General features: G+C 47.1%; 1 protein-coding gene across 1 annotated transcript in view; it reads right to left on the reverse strand.

Moving 5' to 3' along the window:
• Positions 1-21,241, reverse strand: part of RBM19 (RNA binding motif protein 19) — a 99,141-nt gene that overhangs the window by 58,278 nt on the left and 19,622 nt on the right. The window contains exons 17-21 of the mRNA XM_033174638.1: positions 18,855-19,003; positions 18,042-18,102; positions 15,976-16,055; positions 15,420-15,475; positions 13,663-13,779 (exon numbers count right to left, since the gene is read on the reverse strand). Of these exons, the coding sequence (XP_033030529.1) occupies positions 13,663-13,779; positions 15,420-15,475; positions 15,976-16,055; positions 18,042-18,102; positions 18,855-19,003 (463 nt within the window). The remainder of the gene's footprint in view (positions 1-13,662; positions 13,780-15,419; positions 15,476-15,975; positions 16,056-18,041; positions 18,103-18,854; positions 19,004-21,241) is intronic.

Consider the following 21,241-nt stretch of genomic DNA (forward strand, 5'->3'; position numbering starts at 1 on the left):
TCAAAACTACACTGATTCTGTGGTTTCTCAGAATTCCTAAACAGCACCGAGTACATTGACTGTAACCTTCTTAACAGATAAAATAAAAGGAACCAGTTACAGAATAATACAGATGTTAGAATGATCTATCAAATTGTTAGTTGACAGATTATTTTTTTAAAAAAATTGCACTCTACATTATTCTACCGTTTTTATAATATGGTACTAAAAAGGGACCACGCCTTTCCTTGTGTCTTTATATAGGAGCAACTGCTATTAATTTTGACTTTTCAGCAATAAATTAATTTACAAAGCCCTGAACAACTTAGGTCTGGGGCACCGTGGGGACCATCTGTACCCTTAGATCCCAGCTCCATCACCGAGATCATCTGTAAGAACATCATTGGCTGTTCCCCGAGTTAGCGAGGCTCATTTGATAGCAACAAGAAACTGAGCCTTTATCGCCATTGGCCCAATCCTGCGGAATACTCAATAGAGATTCAGCAGGCGCCTTCTGTTTCAACTTTCGAAAGGCAGCTGGAAATCTTGCTATGGCGTCAGGCTTATTTACGCAGGCAATTAAGAAAACTTCTTTCCCTAACAGCTGATTTCTGATCTTAAAACTTTGCGGCTTTATGCATGGCTGTTGCAAACCACTCTGATTTTTTTTTTAATGAATAGGTATCTGCTTGGCCACTGTGAGAACAGGGAACTGGGGTAGATGGGCCTTTGGAGTGATCCAGGAGGATCAGACCAATCCATGCGCTCTACATGGAGCTACCTTTGAAGGTGACTCAGAAACTAAAACGCATCCAGGATGCGGCAGCTAGACTAGTGACTGGGAGCAGCCACCAGGAACATACCACACCAGCCCTGAAAGACCTACATTGGCTCCCAGTATGTTTCCGAGCACAATTCAAAGTGTTGGTGCTGACCTTTAAAGCCCTAAACGGCCTCGGCCCTGTATACCTGAAGGAGCATCTCCACCCCCATCATTCAGCCCGGACCCTGAGGTCCAGCACTGAGGGCCTTCTGGTGGTTCCCTCACTGCAGGAAGTGAAGCTACAGGGAACCAGGCAGAGGGCCTTCTCAGTAGTGGCGCCCGCCCTGTTAGAATGTCAGGTGTCAAGGAGATGAGTAACTATATAACCTTTAGAAGGCATCTGAAGGTAGTCCTATATAGGGAAGCTTTTGAATGTTTAATGTTTTATTGTGTTTTTATATATGTTGGAAGCCTCCCAGAGCGGCTGGGGCAACCCAGTCAGGTGTGTGGGATACAAATAAATTATCATCATTATCATCATGGCAGCTATGTTCAGCTCTGCTTGACGCCTTCCCACTTTTTGGTCACTGTGAGAACAGGATGCATGGAGAGATGGGCCAGCAGCAAATCTCTTCTTAGTTTCACTGTCCATGCTGGCTAGGAACACTGGGACTTGTATTCCGCCATGTTGGCTATCCCTATCAAGAGTCTCAACTCCGCCACCCCAAAAGCAATGGTGTGAAAAGACCATTAGCACACATCCTATTGTTTATTTCTTCTCTGGGCCCCAGCGCTTAGAGAAATACAAACAGCCCTAGTGGCCACTGAAACAGTTTAAGATGGTGGTGTTGCGAGGTGCTTGTTGGGGGGTGGGGGGGGGAGCACCTACTACGCCTCCTCCCCTCCGCCATTAATCAGATTTTAATCATATTCAGCATGATGCCAGAGGTGTCTGCAGCCAATAAGAGGTGATGGCAGCCAGCTGTACTTTACTGACAGAAGCTGTCAAAACAGCCTTGCAAACAGGAGCTGGGGAAGGAGGGGGGAGAGCTCGATGATAGTGCGAAAATGAGATACAAAACAAGGGGGCATGGGGAAAGGTGTGGGGGTGTAGCTGCTCACACACACCTCCCCAATTTGAGTAGCTTAGCGAGAAAAAGGAAATATCCAGGCAAATGTTAAAGATGCGGCATAAACACTTAATCGTCGGTGGAGGTGGACACACAAACACAAAGGGGTACCGGGTGGTGGAAGAGTGGCGGCCGCCACGGGGAGATAGTTGAAGACATTGTGTCGGTGCTCCAAACATCCCTGCAGAAGAGATCAACTCTTGTTTCCATTATGCAGGTGAGGGAAATCGAAGCTTTGAGAGGCCGTGGCTTACCAAATGAGGCTGGATTCTGAGATTTGTTGTGGACAAATCCAGCCTGTAAGAAGCCCAGAGCAGCCCTCCTAGCTCAGACCAATGGACTATTGAGTCCAGCATCTTGGTCTCTCACAGTGGCCAAGCAGGTGCCCCAATGGGAAGCCCACAAGCAGGTGGTGAGGGCGGGGCAAAAGTTCTCTCCCACTGCTGAAGACCAGCAGCTGGTATTCAGAAGCATACTGGCTTGGTCGGGGAAGGTAGAACGCAGCCATTGTGGCTAGCAGCCATCCAAGTTGGCTGTCATCACTACCTCTTGTGAAAGTGAGTTCCATATTTCAATTATGCAGTGTGTGACAAACCTGCTTTCGTCTATCCTAAATCTTCTAACATTCAGCTTCTGCGGGACAAATTCAAAGCTGATCTTCTTCACGTCTATCATCTATAACATCCTCATCAATCATCCACATCTATCATCATCCATAGATTTTGAATTTTCTTTGTCTGTCTGTCCATCTAATCCCAGTGCATTCAGAGAACTCATAATGATATCGTAACAAAATTTGGCATGATGGTTCCCAAGACTGAGGAGCAGGTTATCCGCTCGTTCGGCTACAAATTGGACGCAATTCTGAATCAAGATGGCAGACCCGAACCTTTCAAAACTCCAATGCTTTTAACAAAATTTGGCAAGATTGTATGCCATACCCAACAGCCTTAGAATGAAAATAGGTGTCACCGTCCCCCCCAGCATTAAGAAGTAGGGCTGGGCGATATCTGGTTTTCAATATCGCAATATATCATCACAGAGCCTAGGGCTTGCCGATCAGAAGGTCAGCGGTTCAAATCCCCACGACGGGGTGAGCTCCCATTGTTCAGTCCCAGCTCCTGCCCACCTAGCAGTTCGAAAGCACGTCAAATGCAAGTAGATAAATAGGTACTGCTCCAGCGGGAAGGTAAAAGGCATTTCCATGCGCTGCTCTGGTTCGCCAGAAGCGGCATAGTCATGCTGGCCACATGACCCGGAAGCTGTACGCCGGCTCCCTCAGCCAATAAAGAGAGATGAGCGCCACAACCCCAGAGTCGTCCACGACTGGACCTAACGGTCAGGGGTCTCTTTACCTTTACCTTTAAACATCACGATATACCAATAGATCACAATGTCTGAAATAAGCATGGAGCTATGTAGAGGCATTGTCTGGCTTCACGGTTTCTCCCACATTGTGATTTTTGCATAGCATGCACACATCATGATTCGCAATATACTGCCATGTCAATAATTTTGAAACCTATATCACGATATGGACTTGAAACCGGTTTTGGACGACACATCATAATTCGCAAAATATTGCCATGTCAAAAAGTATGAAACAGATATCAAGATACAAACTTCAAAACAGTTTTGGAAGATATATCACCCAGCCCTATTAAGAAGCTATACAAATAATTACCCACAAATAAATCTCAGTGTTTTTTGGTTTCTAAGAATTCCCGAGCAATGCCAGGAAGTACTGTCAGCTAGCATATATAAAATACAAACACAGATATGGAAAAGGGTTTAATCTTCTCCTTGATATGCTTGTTTTCTTCTCCTTAATATGCTTGTTTTATTCATGCAGGAAGTTTTTGTTTACATAAAGGAAAGAAGATTTTATCTCCTACCTGTAGCCAAAACATAGGACAACCCAGTAAATGCTTAGGGACGAGAACCTGAATAAATGCATGCAGAAGAGGTAGGGAAACCGGACTGGTCGTTCTCTACACCAGGGCTAGCCAACATGATGGTGGCTTCAAATTCCCATCAGCCTCAGCCAGCATGGCCAACAGTAAAGGATGATGAGAGTTGTAGTCCCACATCCAGAGAGCATCATGCTCATTCCCCGTACAGCCATGTAGGCATGGTTCTAGTCCTCATGGAACCATAGGTAAAATTGCAGGCTACAACTGCTGGAGTTTTTAAGGGGTAGAAAGACCATACATAGCAGCTTATGAGGGCAGGTGTTATAGTCTCCTACAGCAGTGCTGGTCCACAAACCACAAGGGGTCTGCGTATAATCACCCAGTGGGTCCATGGCACCATTCACGGAACATAACAAAAACTACCACAGAGACATCAAAATTTTGAAAAGTAGGGGGTCCATGGCTTAGCTTTGGAAAAACAGGGGGCCCACAGCACTTTAGCCCATTGGGAACCACTGTCCTACAGGGTTTCTCACTCCTCTCAGATAAATATATGGAGCTGGGTGTTACCTTAGTGTAGAAGGTTAGGTAAAGGTAAAGTGACCCCTGACCATTAGGTCCAGTTGTGGACGACTCTGCGGTTGCGGCGCTCATCTCGCTCTATAGGCGGAGGGAGCCGGCGTTTGTCCACAGACAGCTTCCGGGTCATGTGGCCAGCATGATAAAGCCGCTTCTGGTGAACCAGAGCAGCGCACGGAAATGCCGTTTACCTTCCCGCCAGAGCGGTACCTATTTATCTACTTGCACTGTGTGCTTTCGAACTGCTAGGTGGGCAGGAGCAGGGACCAAGCAACGGGAACTCACCCCATCGCCGGGATTCGAACCGCCGACCTTCCAATCGGCAAGCCCTAGGCTCAGTGGTTTAAACCACAGCGCCACCCACGTCCCTCTGGTGTAGAATGTTAAAAGCAAATAAAATACAACAGCGCCTAATTTCTCAAGAGGATATGCCTTCCCTGCAACCTGCCATGAAATTTTGGAGTAACCAGTTGTGCAGCTAAGGGGGAAAGTTTGAAGGGAGAAGTGCAACACAAGGCACCCAATCCCACCAGCTTCCCAGATTAAAGGTACTCAGGATGGAGAAGAAGCAAAATAAATAAATAACCCCCCCCCTTTTTTTTGAAGCCAAAGCTGCTCCTTCCAGAAAGAAAGAAAGAAAAAACCATCCATTTGGCAGGGAGACCATGTGCGCCTTCCCCACCCAGTCTCTGCTAGGCTCCACTGGAACAGACACGATGCAGTCCTGCGTGACAGCACGAAATTAATACCATTTTGGGGAAAGCTGGCAGTGAATAATGAGAGTCTGAAATACCTTGTTTCCTCCGTTCGCCTTTTTTAACCCTTGCACTGCTGCAGCACTCTAGCAGGGCCACGGCATGAACACCACCACCAAGTTTGGGCAATTTGTGGGGAGCGTCGGCGACGGTCCCAGGTTGTTGTTGGGAGTTGGGTGCGAGAATGGGGGGCCATTGGGCAAGATGCTCTCCACCTGTGGGTCTCTTCTCCTTCCGAGTGAACCTACCCTCTCTTCCTTCTGTTGTCTCCACTGCCTGCTCACCTGCCTACTGCCTATGGACCCGACCAGCACCACCTCCCAGAGAGAAAGACGATGAGCAGATGAACGATGTCGCAGTGTTTTCAGTTTAGAGAAAAGGAGAGCCAAGAGGCAACGTGACAGAAGTTTATAAAATTGTGCAGGGCGTAGAGAAAGTGGACAGAGAATAAGTTTTTCTCCCTTTCTCATGACGCTAGAACTCCTAGACATCCAATGAAGCTCAGTAATGTCCTCTGCAAATCTGTGCAATCCTCTCCAGACTGGGGACTGGGAGTGGCCGCTGAGACCATATTACACCAGTCCTGAAAGACCTACATTGGCTCCCAGTATGTTTCCGAGCACAATTCAAAGTGTTGGTACTGACCTTTAAGGCCCTAAACGGAGCGTCTCCACCCGCATTGTTCAGCCCGGACACTGAGGTCCAGCTCCGAGGGCCTTCTGGCGGTTCCCTCACTTCGAGAAGCGAGGTTACAGGGAACCAGGCAGAGGGCATTCTCGGTATTGGCACCTGCCCTATTGAACACCCTCCCATCAGATGTCAAGGAAATAAGCAACTATCTGACTTTTAAAAGACGTCTGAAGGGAGCTCTGTTTAGGGAAGTTTTTAATGTTTAACGCTGTATTGTGTTTTTAACATTTGGTTGGGAGCCTCCCAGAGTGGCTGGGGAAACCCAGCCGGATGGGCGGGGTATAAATAATTTTATTTATTTATTTATTTATTTATTTATTTATTTATTTATTTATTTATTTATTTATTTATTTATTATCATAATCACTACCACCACCACACTGACTGGCAGCAGCTCCCTGGACTCTCAGGCAGGAGTTCTTCCCAACCTTAACCTAGGAGATGCCTGGAGTTGCATGCAATGCAGAAGATTGAGGGCGGATAAAAGAAAGGACCTTTTCATGCATCTCTTAGTTAAACTATGGAACTCACTTCCGCAGGAGGCAGCGACGGCCGCCAACTTGGATGGCTTTAAAAAAGGATTGGACAAATTCATGGAGGAGGAGGGGGGGTAACAGTGGCCACGATGGCTGTGCTCTTCCGCCGTGGTCGAAAGCAGTGATGCATCTGAAAACCGGTTGCTGGAAACTGCAGGAGGGGACAGTCCTCTTGTGTCTGGTCCTGCATTGCAGGTTTCCCATGGGCATCTGGCTGGCCACTGTGAGAAGAGGGTGTGGGTCTACATGGGCCCACTGGCCTGATCCACAACCCTCCTTTTACTTTCTTCGACCGCCCTTCCTTCACCTTCGCTTGCTGATTGTGAACCTGACTGCCAGCCTACCTTTGACAACATCACCTGCCTCTGATTCTTTCGACTTTGGTCTGTCTGTGCCAGAATGGGACCAGCTGGTGCCAGCTGTCTCAGAGCTTGGCTGAAGACACACACACACACACACACACACCCCACACAAATATATATTTGGCATTTTAAGAACTCAGCCACCGTCTACCTGCATTTGCACCTAAAACTACCAGGGAGAGTTTTCAATTCTACTGCCAGCTAGAAAAATCCTTTGCCCACTGCCATTTCGATTGCAGTCACCGCAGGAGGAGAAAAACTACTTCTAAGAAGTGTTCATTTCAGTGTGTGTGTGTTTTGCAGGGGGGAAACGAAGCCACTGCTGAGTTTTGTTTAGATGCTCTTCTGGAATATATATCTTTGCTCTAAAGCCCAGAGTGAAGGAGCTGCCCGGCACAAACAACTGACAGCAAGACTCCTTGTTCTCTGGAGCGAGGCTGTTATCTGTGGGTCTGGGCTCCCCTGTGCATGGAACAAAAAAGAAAATTGGGGGGGGGAGGACTAGCTGGCAGCCAGGGCAGTCAGACCAGGTTTGGTGTTACATGCTCAAACTGCCTTGCCCCTGTGAACAGCCTAGCAGCTGAATTCTGCACCAGCTGAAGCTTCCAAACAGTCTTCAGTTCAGAGGCAGCCCCACATATCTCGCATTGCGGCAATCTAACCCAGAGGTTAGCAAGGCATAGATGACAGAGGTTAGGCTACCCCTGTCCAGAAAGGGGTGCAGCTGGGCCACAGAGTCCACCTGAGCCTCAAGCGACAGCAATGGATCCAGCAGTAGCCCCAAGTTATGCAGCCGCTCCTTCAGAGGATGTGCAACTGCATTAAGAGCAGTCCAGACACTGAGATCCAGCTCCAAGGCCTTCTGGCGGTTCCCTCACTGCGAGAAGTGAGGTTACAGGGAAACAGGCAGTGAGGGCCTTCTCAGTAGTGGCGCCCGTCCTGTGGAACATCCACCCATCAGGTGTCAAGGAGATAAGTACCGTATTTTTTGCTCCATAAGACGCACTTTTTCCTCCTAAAAAGGAAGAGGAAATATCTGTGCGTCTTATGGAGCGAATGGTGGCCCCTGGAGCCGAATTGCCCAGGGGCCAAAAGAGGATCATGCTTTTTATTTTACAAAGAGAAAATGGGGTGTTGAAAGGACCACCACAGCAGCTGATCAGCAAGAGATCGGGAGAGAGATAAGAGTCCCGGATCTCTTTCAGCCCCGCCCTCCTTTGTTGAATGTGCTGCAGGGGGGGGGGGGTTGTTTGTTTCATGTGACTGGCTGATAAGATTATCTGTCTGGAAACTGTAGAAAAAGCTTCCTTTCCTTTAGAAGCTGCAGAAATGTGAGTTGAACCCCATAAAAAGGGGTCTTTTCCTCTTTGCTTTTCCCCCTTTGCAAAAAAAGCTGCAAAACTTTTAGCTGATCCTCAAAAAAACAGGGTTTTTCCCTTTGCAAAAAAAGCTGCAAAACTTTTAGCTGATCCTCAAAAAAACCAGGGCTTTTTCCTTTGCAAAAAAGTTGCTAAACTTTTAGCTGATCCTCAAAAAACAGGGCTTTTAGAGGAAGAAAACCAGGGGGATTTTTTTTCTTTCTGGGTTTCCTCCTCTAAAAACGAGGTGCGCCCTATGGTCCGGTGTGCCCTATGGAGCGGAAAAATACGGTAACTATACAAGCTTTAGAGGACATCTGAAGGCAGCCCTGTATCAGGAAGTTTTTAATGTTTAAAGTTTTATTATGTTTTTATGTATGTTGGAAGCCGCCCAGAGTGGCTGGGCAGGATACAAATAATAAAACTATTAATATTATTATTCAGAGCAGGTTATGTCTCAGCCACCTGATGAAGGGAACTGTCCACAAACAGTGCCTCAGCCTTATCTGGATTGAGTTTCACTTTATTGGCTCTCATCCAGTCCATTAACGAGGCAATACATTAGTCTAGTACACTGACTTTCACACCTGCAGGTGTCAACATAGCCTTGAAGCTGGACTACTGCATACCCTCCAACATTTCTCCGATGAAAATAGGGACGTCCCATTACATGATGATGATTTTACTATTTATACCCCACACATCATACTGGGGTGCCCCAGCCACTCCAACACATATAAAAACACAATAAAACATTTTTTTAAAAAAAACCACAAACCCTTCCCTATACAGGGTTTCCTTCAGACGACTCAGGGGTCGGATAACTTCATACCTTCCAACATTTCTCCAATGAAAATAGGGACGTCCTAAGGAAAAGTGGGACATTCCAGGATCAAATCAGAAACTGGGACGGCTTCTCTAAATCAGGGACGTCCCTGGAAAATAGGGACACTTGGAGGGTCTGCTACTGCAATGGGCTGCCCTTGGGCCTGGTTCAGAAGCTCCAGCTGATGTATAACATGGTGGCCAGACGGCTGATGGGGCACATGACTGACCCCATTGCCAAAATATTTGCACCGGCTGCCCATCTACCACCAATACAGGTGCAAAGTCTTGTGTTACTACCGGTACAAAGCCTGAACAACTTAGGTCCAGGGTACCTTAGGGATCGGCTTAACCCTTACATGTCAACTTGGATCACTGAGATTATAGGCAGCCCTGTGGAATACTCTGCCAACAGAGTTTCTGCTTTAGTCTTTAAACTCCTGCTGAAAGCTTTTCTATCGCCAAGCTTATGCATAGGCAATTCAGAAAACATCTGTACGTAACGGTTACTCGATATCTGATTTTAAATGTTTACATGGTTTGTAATGGTATAGATACACCTCTGTTGTAATCGCTTTGATTTCTTTTCTGATGAACAGCGGTCTTCAAGCATTTTAGTAAATAAATAACAATAAGCATTTCAATGTTTTAAGCAAAACAATATTGGTCTAAGCTACGGCTACCTAAACCGCCAAACACAGCTGAGCAATTATTTGTTTAAGATACTTAGATGCTGTCCAATGACAAAAAGATCTCAGGGTGTATTTCAGCAGAAGTTAAGAACACAATTAGGTAACGAAAGACATAGACCATAGAATCAAAATGCAGCATAAAAGCCAGCAATCACAGATGGCATGCACAAAGCTTAACAACAGTAAGAGGCAGAGGTTTTCACAAGAGTCAGAAATTTCGCAAATCCTTAAAACTCCAAATAAGCAAATAAAAGCAGAATAAATTACCAGTTGATATTACCTGGAGCCATGCACAAGCAAAAGAAAACCTGGTTTATCCCCAATGCCAACAGAAACCCAGGATAATGGGAGTGAGATTCCCGGGGTCATATCCATGAAATCACATGAGAATGTAGGAAGTTGCCTTACATCAAGCCAGACCATTGCTCCATCTAGGTTAGAAGTCTACACTGAAGGGGAGTGGCGCTCCAAGGTTTCAGACCAGGGATCTCTCCAAGCCGTATCTAGAGATGCCATTGGGACTGAACCTGGGATCTTCTGCATGCAAAGCAGATGCTCTAGCACTGAGCTACAATGGCCCTTTCCCCATCTCGTCCGCTCCCAAGTTTTCAGGGTTACCGATCAAAGGAGTGATTTCCAAGCACATTCAGCTGAACATGGGTAGCATTGTGCTGCAGACCTACAAGTTCAATGCATGAAGTTCCATAGGGGGGGTGGCATGCAGGAGGGTCCCTGAGCATCATGTATAGCTCCATCCATTTGGAGCCCTTGCTCTAGAGACACCCGCATTTTAGGTCAATGGGCACAGTTGGATTTTTGAGGTCGTACCACGGGGGTGCCACCCACTTTGGTCATTTCTCTCACTCGCTCCTGTATACACACACACACACACACACACACACCACCCCTTGAGGCAGAAAAGAGAGAGAAAACACCCACACAATTCACTTTTTTAGGGATCTAAGCAAGAGCCTGATCCAGAAGAGTTAACCTGAGCCTTGAAAAGCACATAGAGCTGAAAGATGAAGCGAGAAAGAGCGCCATTCTTCCACCTTCCTCCTTCAACGCTCTGCATTTTCCAAGTTTCGCTCTATTGTATTTCGAACCAATTATCTTTTCCCTTCCTTTATGTTGTTTGTATGCTGATAAATGATTCCTGCACCCCCACATAAAAATGCTTTGGGCTCATAATAAACCATTTAAAGCACCTGGAGTTCCTCCTTTGTTCTTTAAACCAGGTCAGAGCACTTGTCAATCAAGCCGGGCATTGATAATTCTGACTGGCAGTGGCTCTCCAGAGTTTCAGGCAGAGAAGGGTCTTTTCCTGTCACCTGATACCCGATCCTTTCCCCTGAAGAGGCCAAGAACTGAACTGGGGTCTACGTTCAGAGAAAGTGCTCTGACAATGAACTATGACCCCCCTACCCTAGTGGCTTTCCTCCCTGGCTCCTAAAATAACCTCTGGTCCCAAGGACTAAATTTTCCTACCTCATTCATTTTTTTCCATGCTATACCTGCTCTAGAATCATGCCGAGTCCCAAGGTTCTAAACTTGGGATGGGGACTGAATGAAACTTCTGCTCCTGGCAACTTTGCTCTCTTGCCTTTCCCTTACTCAATTGGGGAGGGAAAGGCATTCTGCACATGCTCAGAGGAGCCTTTTGCACGCAGGGACCCTAGTCAGACTAACTGGTAGTTAGCCAGGGGAGAAGAAGAAGAAGAGGAGGAGTTTGGATTTGATATCCCGCTTTTCACTACCCGAAGGAGTCTCAAAGCGGCTAACAATCTCCTTTCCCTTCCTCCCCCACAACAAACACTCTGTTAGGTGAGTGGGGCTGAGAGACTTCAGAGAAGTGTGACTAGCCCAAGGTCACCCAGCAGCTGCATGTGGAGGAGCGGAGACGCGAACCCGGTTCACCAGATTACAAGTCTACCACTCTTAACCACTACACCACACTGGCTCTCAAGCAAGGAAGCAGCTCCCACCCCCTGGTTCTTCTAAAATGGGACACTGGCCAAACACTCTTTAACCCCTTATTCCCCAGTCCCAATGTTTCTCTCACTCTCTCTCTCTCTCTCTCACACACACACACACACACTCTTGTAAGACTACTGCTAACTCCTGTCCACAAGCATGATAGGCAAAGCAAAAAAGGGGGTGGGTATATGCCACTGTCATGCAAAAGGGAAGGATTCCACCAATGCCCCTCTCGGCTCATTGAGCCTGGGAGCCTTCTCCCCTGTCTTTCAGAACAGGCAGAGCAGTCAAAGGGCAAAGCAGGCATCACAAGTCCTTCGGCCCTCACTTAGTGCAAAATGCAGCAGTCATTGCAAAAAGAGACAGAGAAATACAAGAGAGAGATTTGACACCAGCCCTGAATTTCCCTGGGTTTCACATCTGCTGAGACAAGAAGCCTGAGGCAGGGGGCGAGGGGTGCTGGTCTTTTGCCTTTTGGCATGTACTCAGAAGGTCCACCAACAAAATCAAAACCAAAACCAAACCGCTGGGTAAATTCTAAGCCTTCAGCCTTTACACACTGTCAGCACAGGAACAACCACCAAAAAATGCTCTGGAGGGTGAGAAAACAGCACATGCGTTTTTGGTCCACCACCGAGATGCTCTGAGCCACGCTTGTGGCCTTTGAGAAGGTACAAAGGCGAGGGGCACCCTTTTCGCTCCGAGCCGGGAAGCAAAATCCTCTGTTCGCTTTGTGCTCCCTCTCCCACCTTCCCCCCCCCCCGCTAATTTGTAAGCTTGCAAATCCTGGTGGGGAAATGAGCCTTTTCCTTCAAAAGAAAAAGAAAAAAATAGCGAGTGCCCACAGAGGCGAGTAAATGTCTCTCCAGCCATTCCCAGCATCAATGCAGGGGGTACAACCATTTCTAAGGATGCAGGTTAAGGCAACAGACGCCGGCTTCCGCAGACACACAAACCTTGGTTTCTCCCACCTCCACCTGACCAGAGCCTTTAACCTCCACGGGCAGCTATCAATGCCTAGCACAGAGCCTTCCAGGGAGAGCTTGAGCTCTCCTCTCCAGCAAAGGCTAAGAGTGCCCCCTGGCGGTCCGGCAAAGGAAGAGCAGTTGGTACCCACACAACCCTTTTATTCACAGGGGTATAAAAAGCATAGAACCGCAGGCTTGTTAAGAGTAGGGAGGGGTCCCCCCAATGTCATCCAGTCGAACCCCCTTGCAATGCAGGAATCACAACCTGCGGCAGCTGGTGCCCACTGGGACTGGTGGGGCAGGAAGCAGGGAGGTGGACCCAGAAGCAATGGCAGATGGCAGAGCCACCTAATGCTAGCTTTGTCTCCATCCTCCTCCCTGCTCAGTTCCAGAAGGGCATAATCGAGGGGAGGAAGATACTCCAAATTAGGCCAATAGGTGCATCTCTCTTAATACTGTCGACACGGATCAGCAGCAGCTCCCAAGGACATCAGATGGGTGGCAGGGGGAGGGGGGCCTCTTCCAGACTGTTGTAAGGGAGAGACAGAAAACCAGGGGGTGCAGAGGTGGAACGGCGTATCATTGAAGAGATCCTGGCTGGTAGGAACCCTGAATGAGAGCACTCGATTCCACAATGGGCTGTTGTAGATCACACCCTCCCCCCCACACAGTTAAAGGCAACCCTCCTTTGTTTTCAGCCAGTTCAACTTGGCTAACGAAAGCCGCAGCTTGTGCCCTTTGCTAAACCAGGGTGCCGCAAAAGCCAGTGAAATAACACAGACAGGAGTCCAGAGAGAGGAAAGAAGATCGTGATAGCACTGTACTGAGCCAACTGAACAAGAACAGCATATAACTTGAGGGGAAAAGAAGAAGACAGGGGTGTAAGTCTGTCTCACTCCAGGCCTTGTTCGTAGCAGGAATACATTCAACGAAATGTATAAAGACAAAACTCCCTCAGAACTACGCGGCCAATCAGAGCACACTATGTGAGGACCATGCCGCAGTGATTGGATGCTAAGCAACACCTGCACTTGCCCTCTCTGGGCTAGGTAACTTCAACACGAACAGAATCAACAAATCGCTACACTTCCAAGACACGGGACATTGAATGTGGCTACGAGAAATACCTCCTTACCTGAAAAGCTCTCTGATTTCTTTCACGGTTGCCTGGAAGGGGATATTACGCACTAAGATCTTGGAACTCTTTTGCTTCTTGCCGGTTTGCTTCTTCCGGGCTGAGACCGCAGCTGACCTGGTGGATCAAAAGAGACAGGGGTGAGCTCGTCCCTCCATCACCCCCAGGATCTGCCTCCTCCCCAACTAACAGGAGCTTTCGTCAAGGTAGGCACTGCTAATTTTCCTCGGGGTGCAAGGATGTACAGCTTTGCTCCAGACCAAGATCGCCACCCTGGGGTGAAGCGGCAGCATAGATCCCAAAGCCGGCTGGCAAAAGATGCCCAACTCCACATGTCTATCAAATAGGAGAATCCACTAAAAGGTTTTCAGCTCTTGGGGACTCCTGACATGGATGGTGGCGGCTGCCAGAACCTCAACTGCCCCCAAACGCAAAAAGCTTACTGGACTTGCAGCTTTCAAGTTCATATAAAAATATGTGGAATAATAATAATAATAATAATAATAATAATAATAATAATAATAATAATAATAATAATAATATACCCCGCCTATCTGTGATGGTTTCCCCAGCCACTCTGGGCAGCTCCCAAAAGAATATTAAAAACACGATAAAACATCAAACATTTAAAACTTCCTCAAACATGGCTGCCTTCAGATGTCTTCTAAAAGTAAGGTAGTTGTTTATTTCCTTGACATCTGATGGGAGGACATTCCACACAGAGGGTGCCACTACCAAGAAGGCCCTCTGCCTGGTTCCCTCTAACCTCAATTCTTGCAGTGAGGGAACTGCCAGGAGGCCCTCAGAGCTGGACCTCAGTGTCTGCCCTGAATGATGGGGGTGGAGACGCTCCTTCAGGTATACTGGGCCGAGGCCGTTTGGCATGGGTAGGCAAACTGAGGCCCAGGAGCCTGATCCGGCCCAATCTCCTTCTAAATCCGGCCCACAGACGGTCTGGGAATCAGTGTGTTTTTAAATGAGTAGAATGTGTGTTTTTATTTAAAATGCGTCTCTGGGTTATTTGTGGGGCATAGGAATTCATTCATTTCCCGCCCAAAATAGTCTGGCCACCCCACAAGGTCTGAGGGGCAGTGGACGCCCCCCCCCCCCGCTCCAAAAGTTTGCTGACCCCTGGTTTAGGACTTTAAAGGTCAGCACCGACACTTTGAATTGTGCTCAGAAATGTATTGGGAGTCAATGTAGGTCTTTCAGGACTGGTGTTATATGGCCTCGGCGGCCACTCCCAGTCACCAGTCTAGCTTCCGCATTCTGGATTAGTTGTAGTTTCCGGGTCACCTTCAAAGGTACAGAGTATTGCAGTAGTCCAAGCGGGAGATAACTAGAGCATGCACCACTCTGGCGAGTTCAGCACTAGCTGAAAAAACAACATAAAAGGCCTGCAGTACCTTGGGGGGGTATATATGCTGTCTGGTGGGGTTTTATCTCATATACAACAAATGCACACACAGAGAGGACTCCCTCTCCATAGTGCAATGTGAAATTAAGTCTCTCCAGGATATACTGCACTGCTGGGGGGGGGGGGGGTTTGCACCGCTATTATGTTTATTGTACTGATTTGTTCAATTTACTTCAGTAAAATTGGGGGGTTTTGTTTTTATTTTTAAAGCAGGAGCTTTAGTTTGGGCAAGGCTAGGAGCATGTTTCGATTTCTGCACTGCAGGGTGTTGGACTGGATGACCCTTGGGGTCCCTTTCCAACTCTACGATTCTAGGTGCAATCCCAATACAAGAACTTACTTGACAGCTCTTTCGGAGATCTTCACTTCCAGCTGATGACCGTCCACGGAGCAACCCTGTAAGGAAGCAAAGACTGCTAAGGGGGAATGCAAGAGACCTCCAAGTATAAGACACCCAAAGCCGCCTTACATCTAGAATCAGACCACTGGTCCATCTAGTTCAGTACTGTAAAAAAAAAAAAAATGACTGGCAGCGGCCCTCCAGGGTTTTATGGAAAGGGCCCTATCTGGAGAGGCCAAGAATTGAACCTGAGACTTTCTGCATGCAAGGCACATGATCTACCACTGCACCATGCCCTTTCCCCAACTTAGAAAGCGGAATTACACCAGGTCAGACCATTTGTCCATCTACTCCAGTACTGCCTACTCTGACTGGCAGCAGCTCTCCAGGATCTCAGGCAGAGAATGGTCCTTTACTGGCGCCTGCTGCCTGGTCCCTTTTAAACTGGAGGGGCCAAGAATTGAACCCGGGACCCTCTGCACCCCAAGCAGGCACTCTTAACAAGCTACAGCCCCCACTCTCTGCATGTGGAAGAGAAAGAGGCGTTCGGCATTACCTGCAGCTGTCTGAGGGCTTTCTGAGCATGCTCTGGTTTCTTGTATTCCACAAATCCAAACCCCATGGAAAGGAGCGCTCCTGGAAAAGAAGTGCAAAAGGTGTTGTGGGCGCCGGAGGGGAGAGGAAACATTACCTACCAGGTCCAGAGAGACAGAAATATCGGAAGCTGTCTAGGCGAGAGACGACGGTGACATGATGGCTGGTGTTTGCTGGGACTGATAGGGCAGAAAGCAAGGGAGGCCAACAGTAGGTGGCGCCAGAGCCAATGACAGGCAAAGCCAATTAATTCTTGGTTTCTTCCCATCCTCCTGCTTGCTCAGTTCCACAACAGCAAAACAGAGAGGAGGAAGGCCGGCAGGTGGAGCAGTGCCCCACATGCTCCAACAGACAAGCCTCCACTGCACTGGCCCAACGAGCTGAATACTTGCTGGTGGTGCTGCCACTGGGGTTGGGTGGGGTTGGCACTGAGCCATGACACGGTCTCCCCCTTTGTGCGATGCCCTCCCTGGCAAGGTGCATCTATCTCCCTCAATGTTGACTTTCAGGAAGAATCTGAAAAGCATCCCTGTTCACCGAGGCATTTGACAGCTAAAATATCTTGTTCCTGGCAATCCTGTGGAGCAGTGTCTTTATAGCACTTTTAACTGTTTCTAGATTTTAAATTTTACCTTAAGGAATGTTTCATTCTTGGTTTGTTTGCTGCCTTGGCCTCCTTCAGAATATATACTGAATATACAGTATACAGAATATATACCAGGTATATACTGAAATGCTAACACTAAACATAATCATTTATATTTTTATATTGTTGCTTTATGTTTTTATATCGATACAAACTGCTGTGATAAGATTCTTATGATATGTCCAATATGTAAATGTTTTTCTAAAAGTATAAATAAAACAAGTCAGTACTTTTTTGTGGCAGTACCTGCTGGTACCAAGTAACGTTGCCTCTTTTTCACTTGCTCATGGCATCCATCCTGCTACAGCAACCCTTTGACCAAGAGTCATTTTGGACTCACAGCTGTCCATGGAGGTGCAGGTTAATTCTGTGTTCAGGGCAGCTGTCTACCAGCTCCATCTGGTACGCAGGCTGAGACCCTACCTGCCCGCGGACTGTCTTGCCAGAGTGGTGCATGCTCTGGTTATCTCCCACTTGAACTACTGCAATGTGCTCTCCGTGGGGCCACCTTTGAAGGTGACTCGGAAACTGCAATTAATCCAGAATGCGGCAGCTAGACTGGTGACTGGGAGCAGCCACCAAGATCACGTAAGACCGGTCCTGAAAGATCTTCATTGGCTCCCAGTATGTTTCCGAGCACAATTCAAAGTGTTGGTGCTGACCTTTAAAGCCCTAAACGGCCTCGGTCCTATATACCTGAAGGTGCGTCTCCACCCCCATTGTCCAGCCCACTCACTGTGGTCCAGCGCCGAGGGCCTTCTGGCGGTTTCCTCACTGCGAGAAGTGAGGTTCCAGGGAACCAGACAGAGGGACTTCTCGGTAGTGGCACTTGCCCTGTGGAACGCCCTCCCAGCAAATGTCAAGGCAATAAGCAACTATTTTACTTTTAAAAGACAACTGAAGGCGGCCCTGTTTAGGGAAGTTTTTAATGTTTGAAGCTGTATTATTTTTAATATTCTGTTGAAAGCCACCTAGAGTGGCTGGGGAAACCCAGCCAGACGGGCGGGGTATGTATGTATGTATGTATAAATTATTATTATTATTATTATTATTATTATTATTATTATTATTATTATTATACTAGCACCTCATTTTTTTAACAACAACAACAAAACTCGCACCCTACAGCAGTTTTTGCCAGCCTGGACTACAACTGCCAGAAGCCCCACCCAACACGGCTATTTTGTACCTCAGTTTCCACTAGGCCCCAGCCAGCACATCCATTTTGGACTACAATTCCCACCAGCCCTACCTAGCTCATCTTTGCTAGGGGGATGATGGGAGTTGTAGTCCAAAGCATACGGAGGGCAACCGGTTTGGCACAGGCTGCCCTAGAGGGTGACAGAATACCAAGGGCTAATTAATCGGACAAGAGGACGTACCAGCTTTATCTTTCTTCTTTGAGATGGCGCAACTCTTCACGGCTCCCACCTTGGAAAAAACCTGGAAAGAAAAAGTTGTGCGCTTCTTAGTTTAACCCCAGAGGAGGGAAAAAAATAACAACAATTTGCAAACCACCCAGAAACAAATGCTAAACTTACGCCACATTCCAGTATATTTCTGGAAGCGACTTTTACTTCACGTAAAAAAAAAAGCTCAGATTTAATGCAGTCAACTAACAGTTAGGAAAACTGCATAAAAGCAGAACAGACTGTGTTGGAAGATTCATTCCCCGTGTGCAGTCATGGGTTTGGCGTTTATCACATGACTGGGTATGTGTTTTCATTCCAGAGTGGGAAGTGACGAATACAGGATGTTTGTCTTACTGTGTTCCCTGAAGTGGGACTATTGTCCTTTGTTCTCTCTCTTTGCTTGTCTGATGCTTAGGAGAGAGGGAGCCATGTTCAAGAGCTCCGTGTGTGTATTATATGTAAATAAAGTAGATTAGCCAGCATGCTGAGTTGCTGTGGTCTGTCACGCAAGCTGGGCAAACTCTGCAGATCCTAAGAGCGTGCTGATGTCTTCCGACATCAGTCGCAGTGATGTTCGGGCTGAAGAAGCTTAAGAAGCTTCCAAACGATCGCCCAGGAGGGAGGGAACATGCCAGTCGGGCATGTGTCTCTGCCAAGGTTCTACTTGTGAGTAGGCCGTTTCCTGACAGACTGCCGTGTGAATGCAAAGTAAAAGTTGCAGTTCCTGCCTTTGGCCAGGGGCCCGAGGAACAAACACAATGCACTCAGCCATCAGACACGTACCTCTTGTAGAGTCTCCTCTGTAGTGACAAAGTTGAGGTTCTTTATGAAGAGTGTGCACCCAGGAATGCTTTCCTCCTCCTCTTCTTCGTCGCCGTCCTCTATTTCGGCTTCCACTGGCTGCGTCTGAGCTCCCTGGCTTCCACAATCACCTGCAAAATATCAGGCAGGATCACAGCCACCGCCACCTAGCAGCCAGTCACTCAGATTTAGCTTGGGTTCCCCACCCCCCTAAAAAGTGGGGACATTATAACAAGCTTGCAACCTGGTGGTTAGTCAGCATTGCAGTTTGCCCACTTTTCCAGGGACTCAAAACAGGCAGGTGGCACAACTGAGCATTTGACACCCCTGAATGTTAAAGGGGATTCCGGACTGGCAATAGAAAGCACTTCCTTCGCGCGCCACAATTGTGGAATTTGTTCCCATGTGATGTTGTGACGGCAACCAGCTAGGATGGCTTTGAAAGAGGATCAGACACATTTGTGGAGGGTAAGACTAGACAGGGTGCTACCTTGTTTCCCCGAAAATAAGACATACCCATAAAATAAGCCGTACTGGGATTTCTAAGCATTTGTGTGATATAAGCCCTACCCCAAAGACATGGTGATAGGTGTGGCTATGCAGCGTACCAACACAGAGCAGTTAAGAAGACGGGCAGAAAGTGACGTTATAAAAATAAGACACCCCCTGAAAAGAAGCCATAGTGTGTCTTCTTGAGGAAAAATAAATATAAGACAGTGTCTTATTTTCGGGGAAACACGGTACTAGACAGAGGTGGCAGTGTTCTGCCTCCACTGTTGGAGGAAGCATTTATTTATTGGTGGGATATTTTGAAATTGAGACCTGCAGTTTTAATTGAATTTTTAAATTTGTATTTTAATCTGTTATTTTAAATTGATCGTTTTTATGTTTTCTTGCTGTGATTTTAATTGATGTTAGCCGCCCTGAGCCCGGTTTTCTGGCTGGGAAGGGCGGGGTATAAATAAAATTATTATTATTATTATTATTATTATTATTATTATTATTATTATTATTATTATTATTTTATTTGTTTCATAAAATTCACATACCGCTTGATTTGTAAAAAGAAAACGCTCAAAGCGGTTTGCAAGAGGAAGAAGAAAAATGAAATTATCAGTTGTTGTTTTCAAAACTATCTAAAACCGGGGGGGGGGGGGGGTTAAAACCAAGGATAAGTGACTCTACATGTCTGTAACTCTACATGTCTGGATAGGTTCGTCTAAACAAAAACATTTTAAGCGGGTGCAAAAAAAAGGGCACAGGGAAGGTGCCGGCCTGATTTCAAGAGGCAGGGAGTTCCAAAGTGTAGGTGGAATGCTGATTTCTTACAAATGTGGAATGGGTGTCATGTTACACCTGGTACAATGCCAGCTCTTCAGAGAGAAGAGATCCCAAAGGTAAACTGCCCCCCAAGTTGTTAAGGTCCTTATATGCTAATAGTAACACCTTGAACTTGGCCCAGTAGCAAACTGGCAACCAGGGCAGGTCTCTAATATGCTGACAGTGTCTCACTCCTGTCAGCAACTGTGCACTAACTGCAGCTTCCAGATCAAAGTACGAGGGAAGGCCCACAAAAGTTCTGGAGCGAGGTGGAGAAGCACACTGGGGGCTAGGGGAACACGACAACCCTTCTTCCTCTACAGCAGCCGTATTTGGGCCTTCAGTCCTCCAGATATTTCATGAACTACACTTCCCAGCATCCTTGACCACTGAACTATGCTGGCCGGAAACAACGTCTGGGGCATGAGGCTGAAGAAGCCCGCTCTACACACTTCTGACCTGACGCATCCAGGCTGAACATTTGCAGAGCGCTTCTCTCTGTGTGTTTAGCCCCAAAGCAGGGAACCTCAGACCCAGACCCCCCATGCAAGATATTTAAAAACGCAGTCAAACCAACGATTCATGTCTTGCTAGACAGGCACACGGTAGGAGCTGACGCTCACAGAGTTTTCCTGCAAGTTTGCTAGAGGGAACTTTGTAAAAGACACTCCCACTGTGCCCTGACAGTGGGAGGGCATAGCTTTATGTATTTTCCTACATGCCTGGGCACAACCTCTTTTTTCGTGTCTTTTCACCAAGCCAGAAATGTGAAAACATCTGGCTCCATCTCAAACAAGACTAAAGCATGTCTTTGTAAACAAATTGCCGTTTTTAGGATACCTGAACAAAGCAGCGGTTCTTATTCTTAAACAAATATTCTGAGTCAGTAAATGTTATTTTCACCTTTTACAAGACTATTTATGTCAATATTGTTTTGTAGGGAAGAAAAGGGGGGGGGGTGAATACCAGCCTATCTAAGCTTCCTTTTAAGCTGCAAAAGGGATGCCACTCTGCTGATCTCGCAAACGTGAGGAAGGAAGGATAATATC

The sequence above is a fragment of the Lacerta agilis genome, chromosome 17 (assembly GCF_009819535.1).
Source record: "Lacerta agilis isolate rLacAgi1 chromosome 17, rLacAgi1.pri, whole genome shotgun sequence".
Taxonomy (NCBI): domain Eukaryota; kingdom Metazoa; phylum Chordata; class Lepidosauria; order Squamata; family Lacertidae; genus Lacerta; species Lacerta agilis.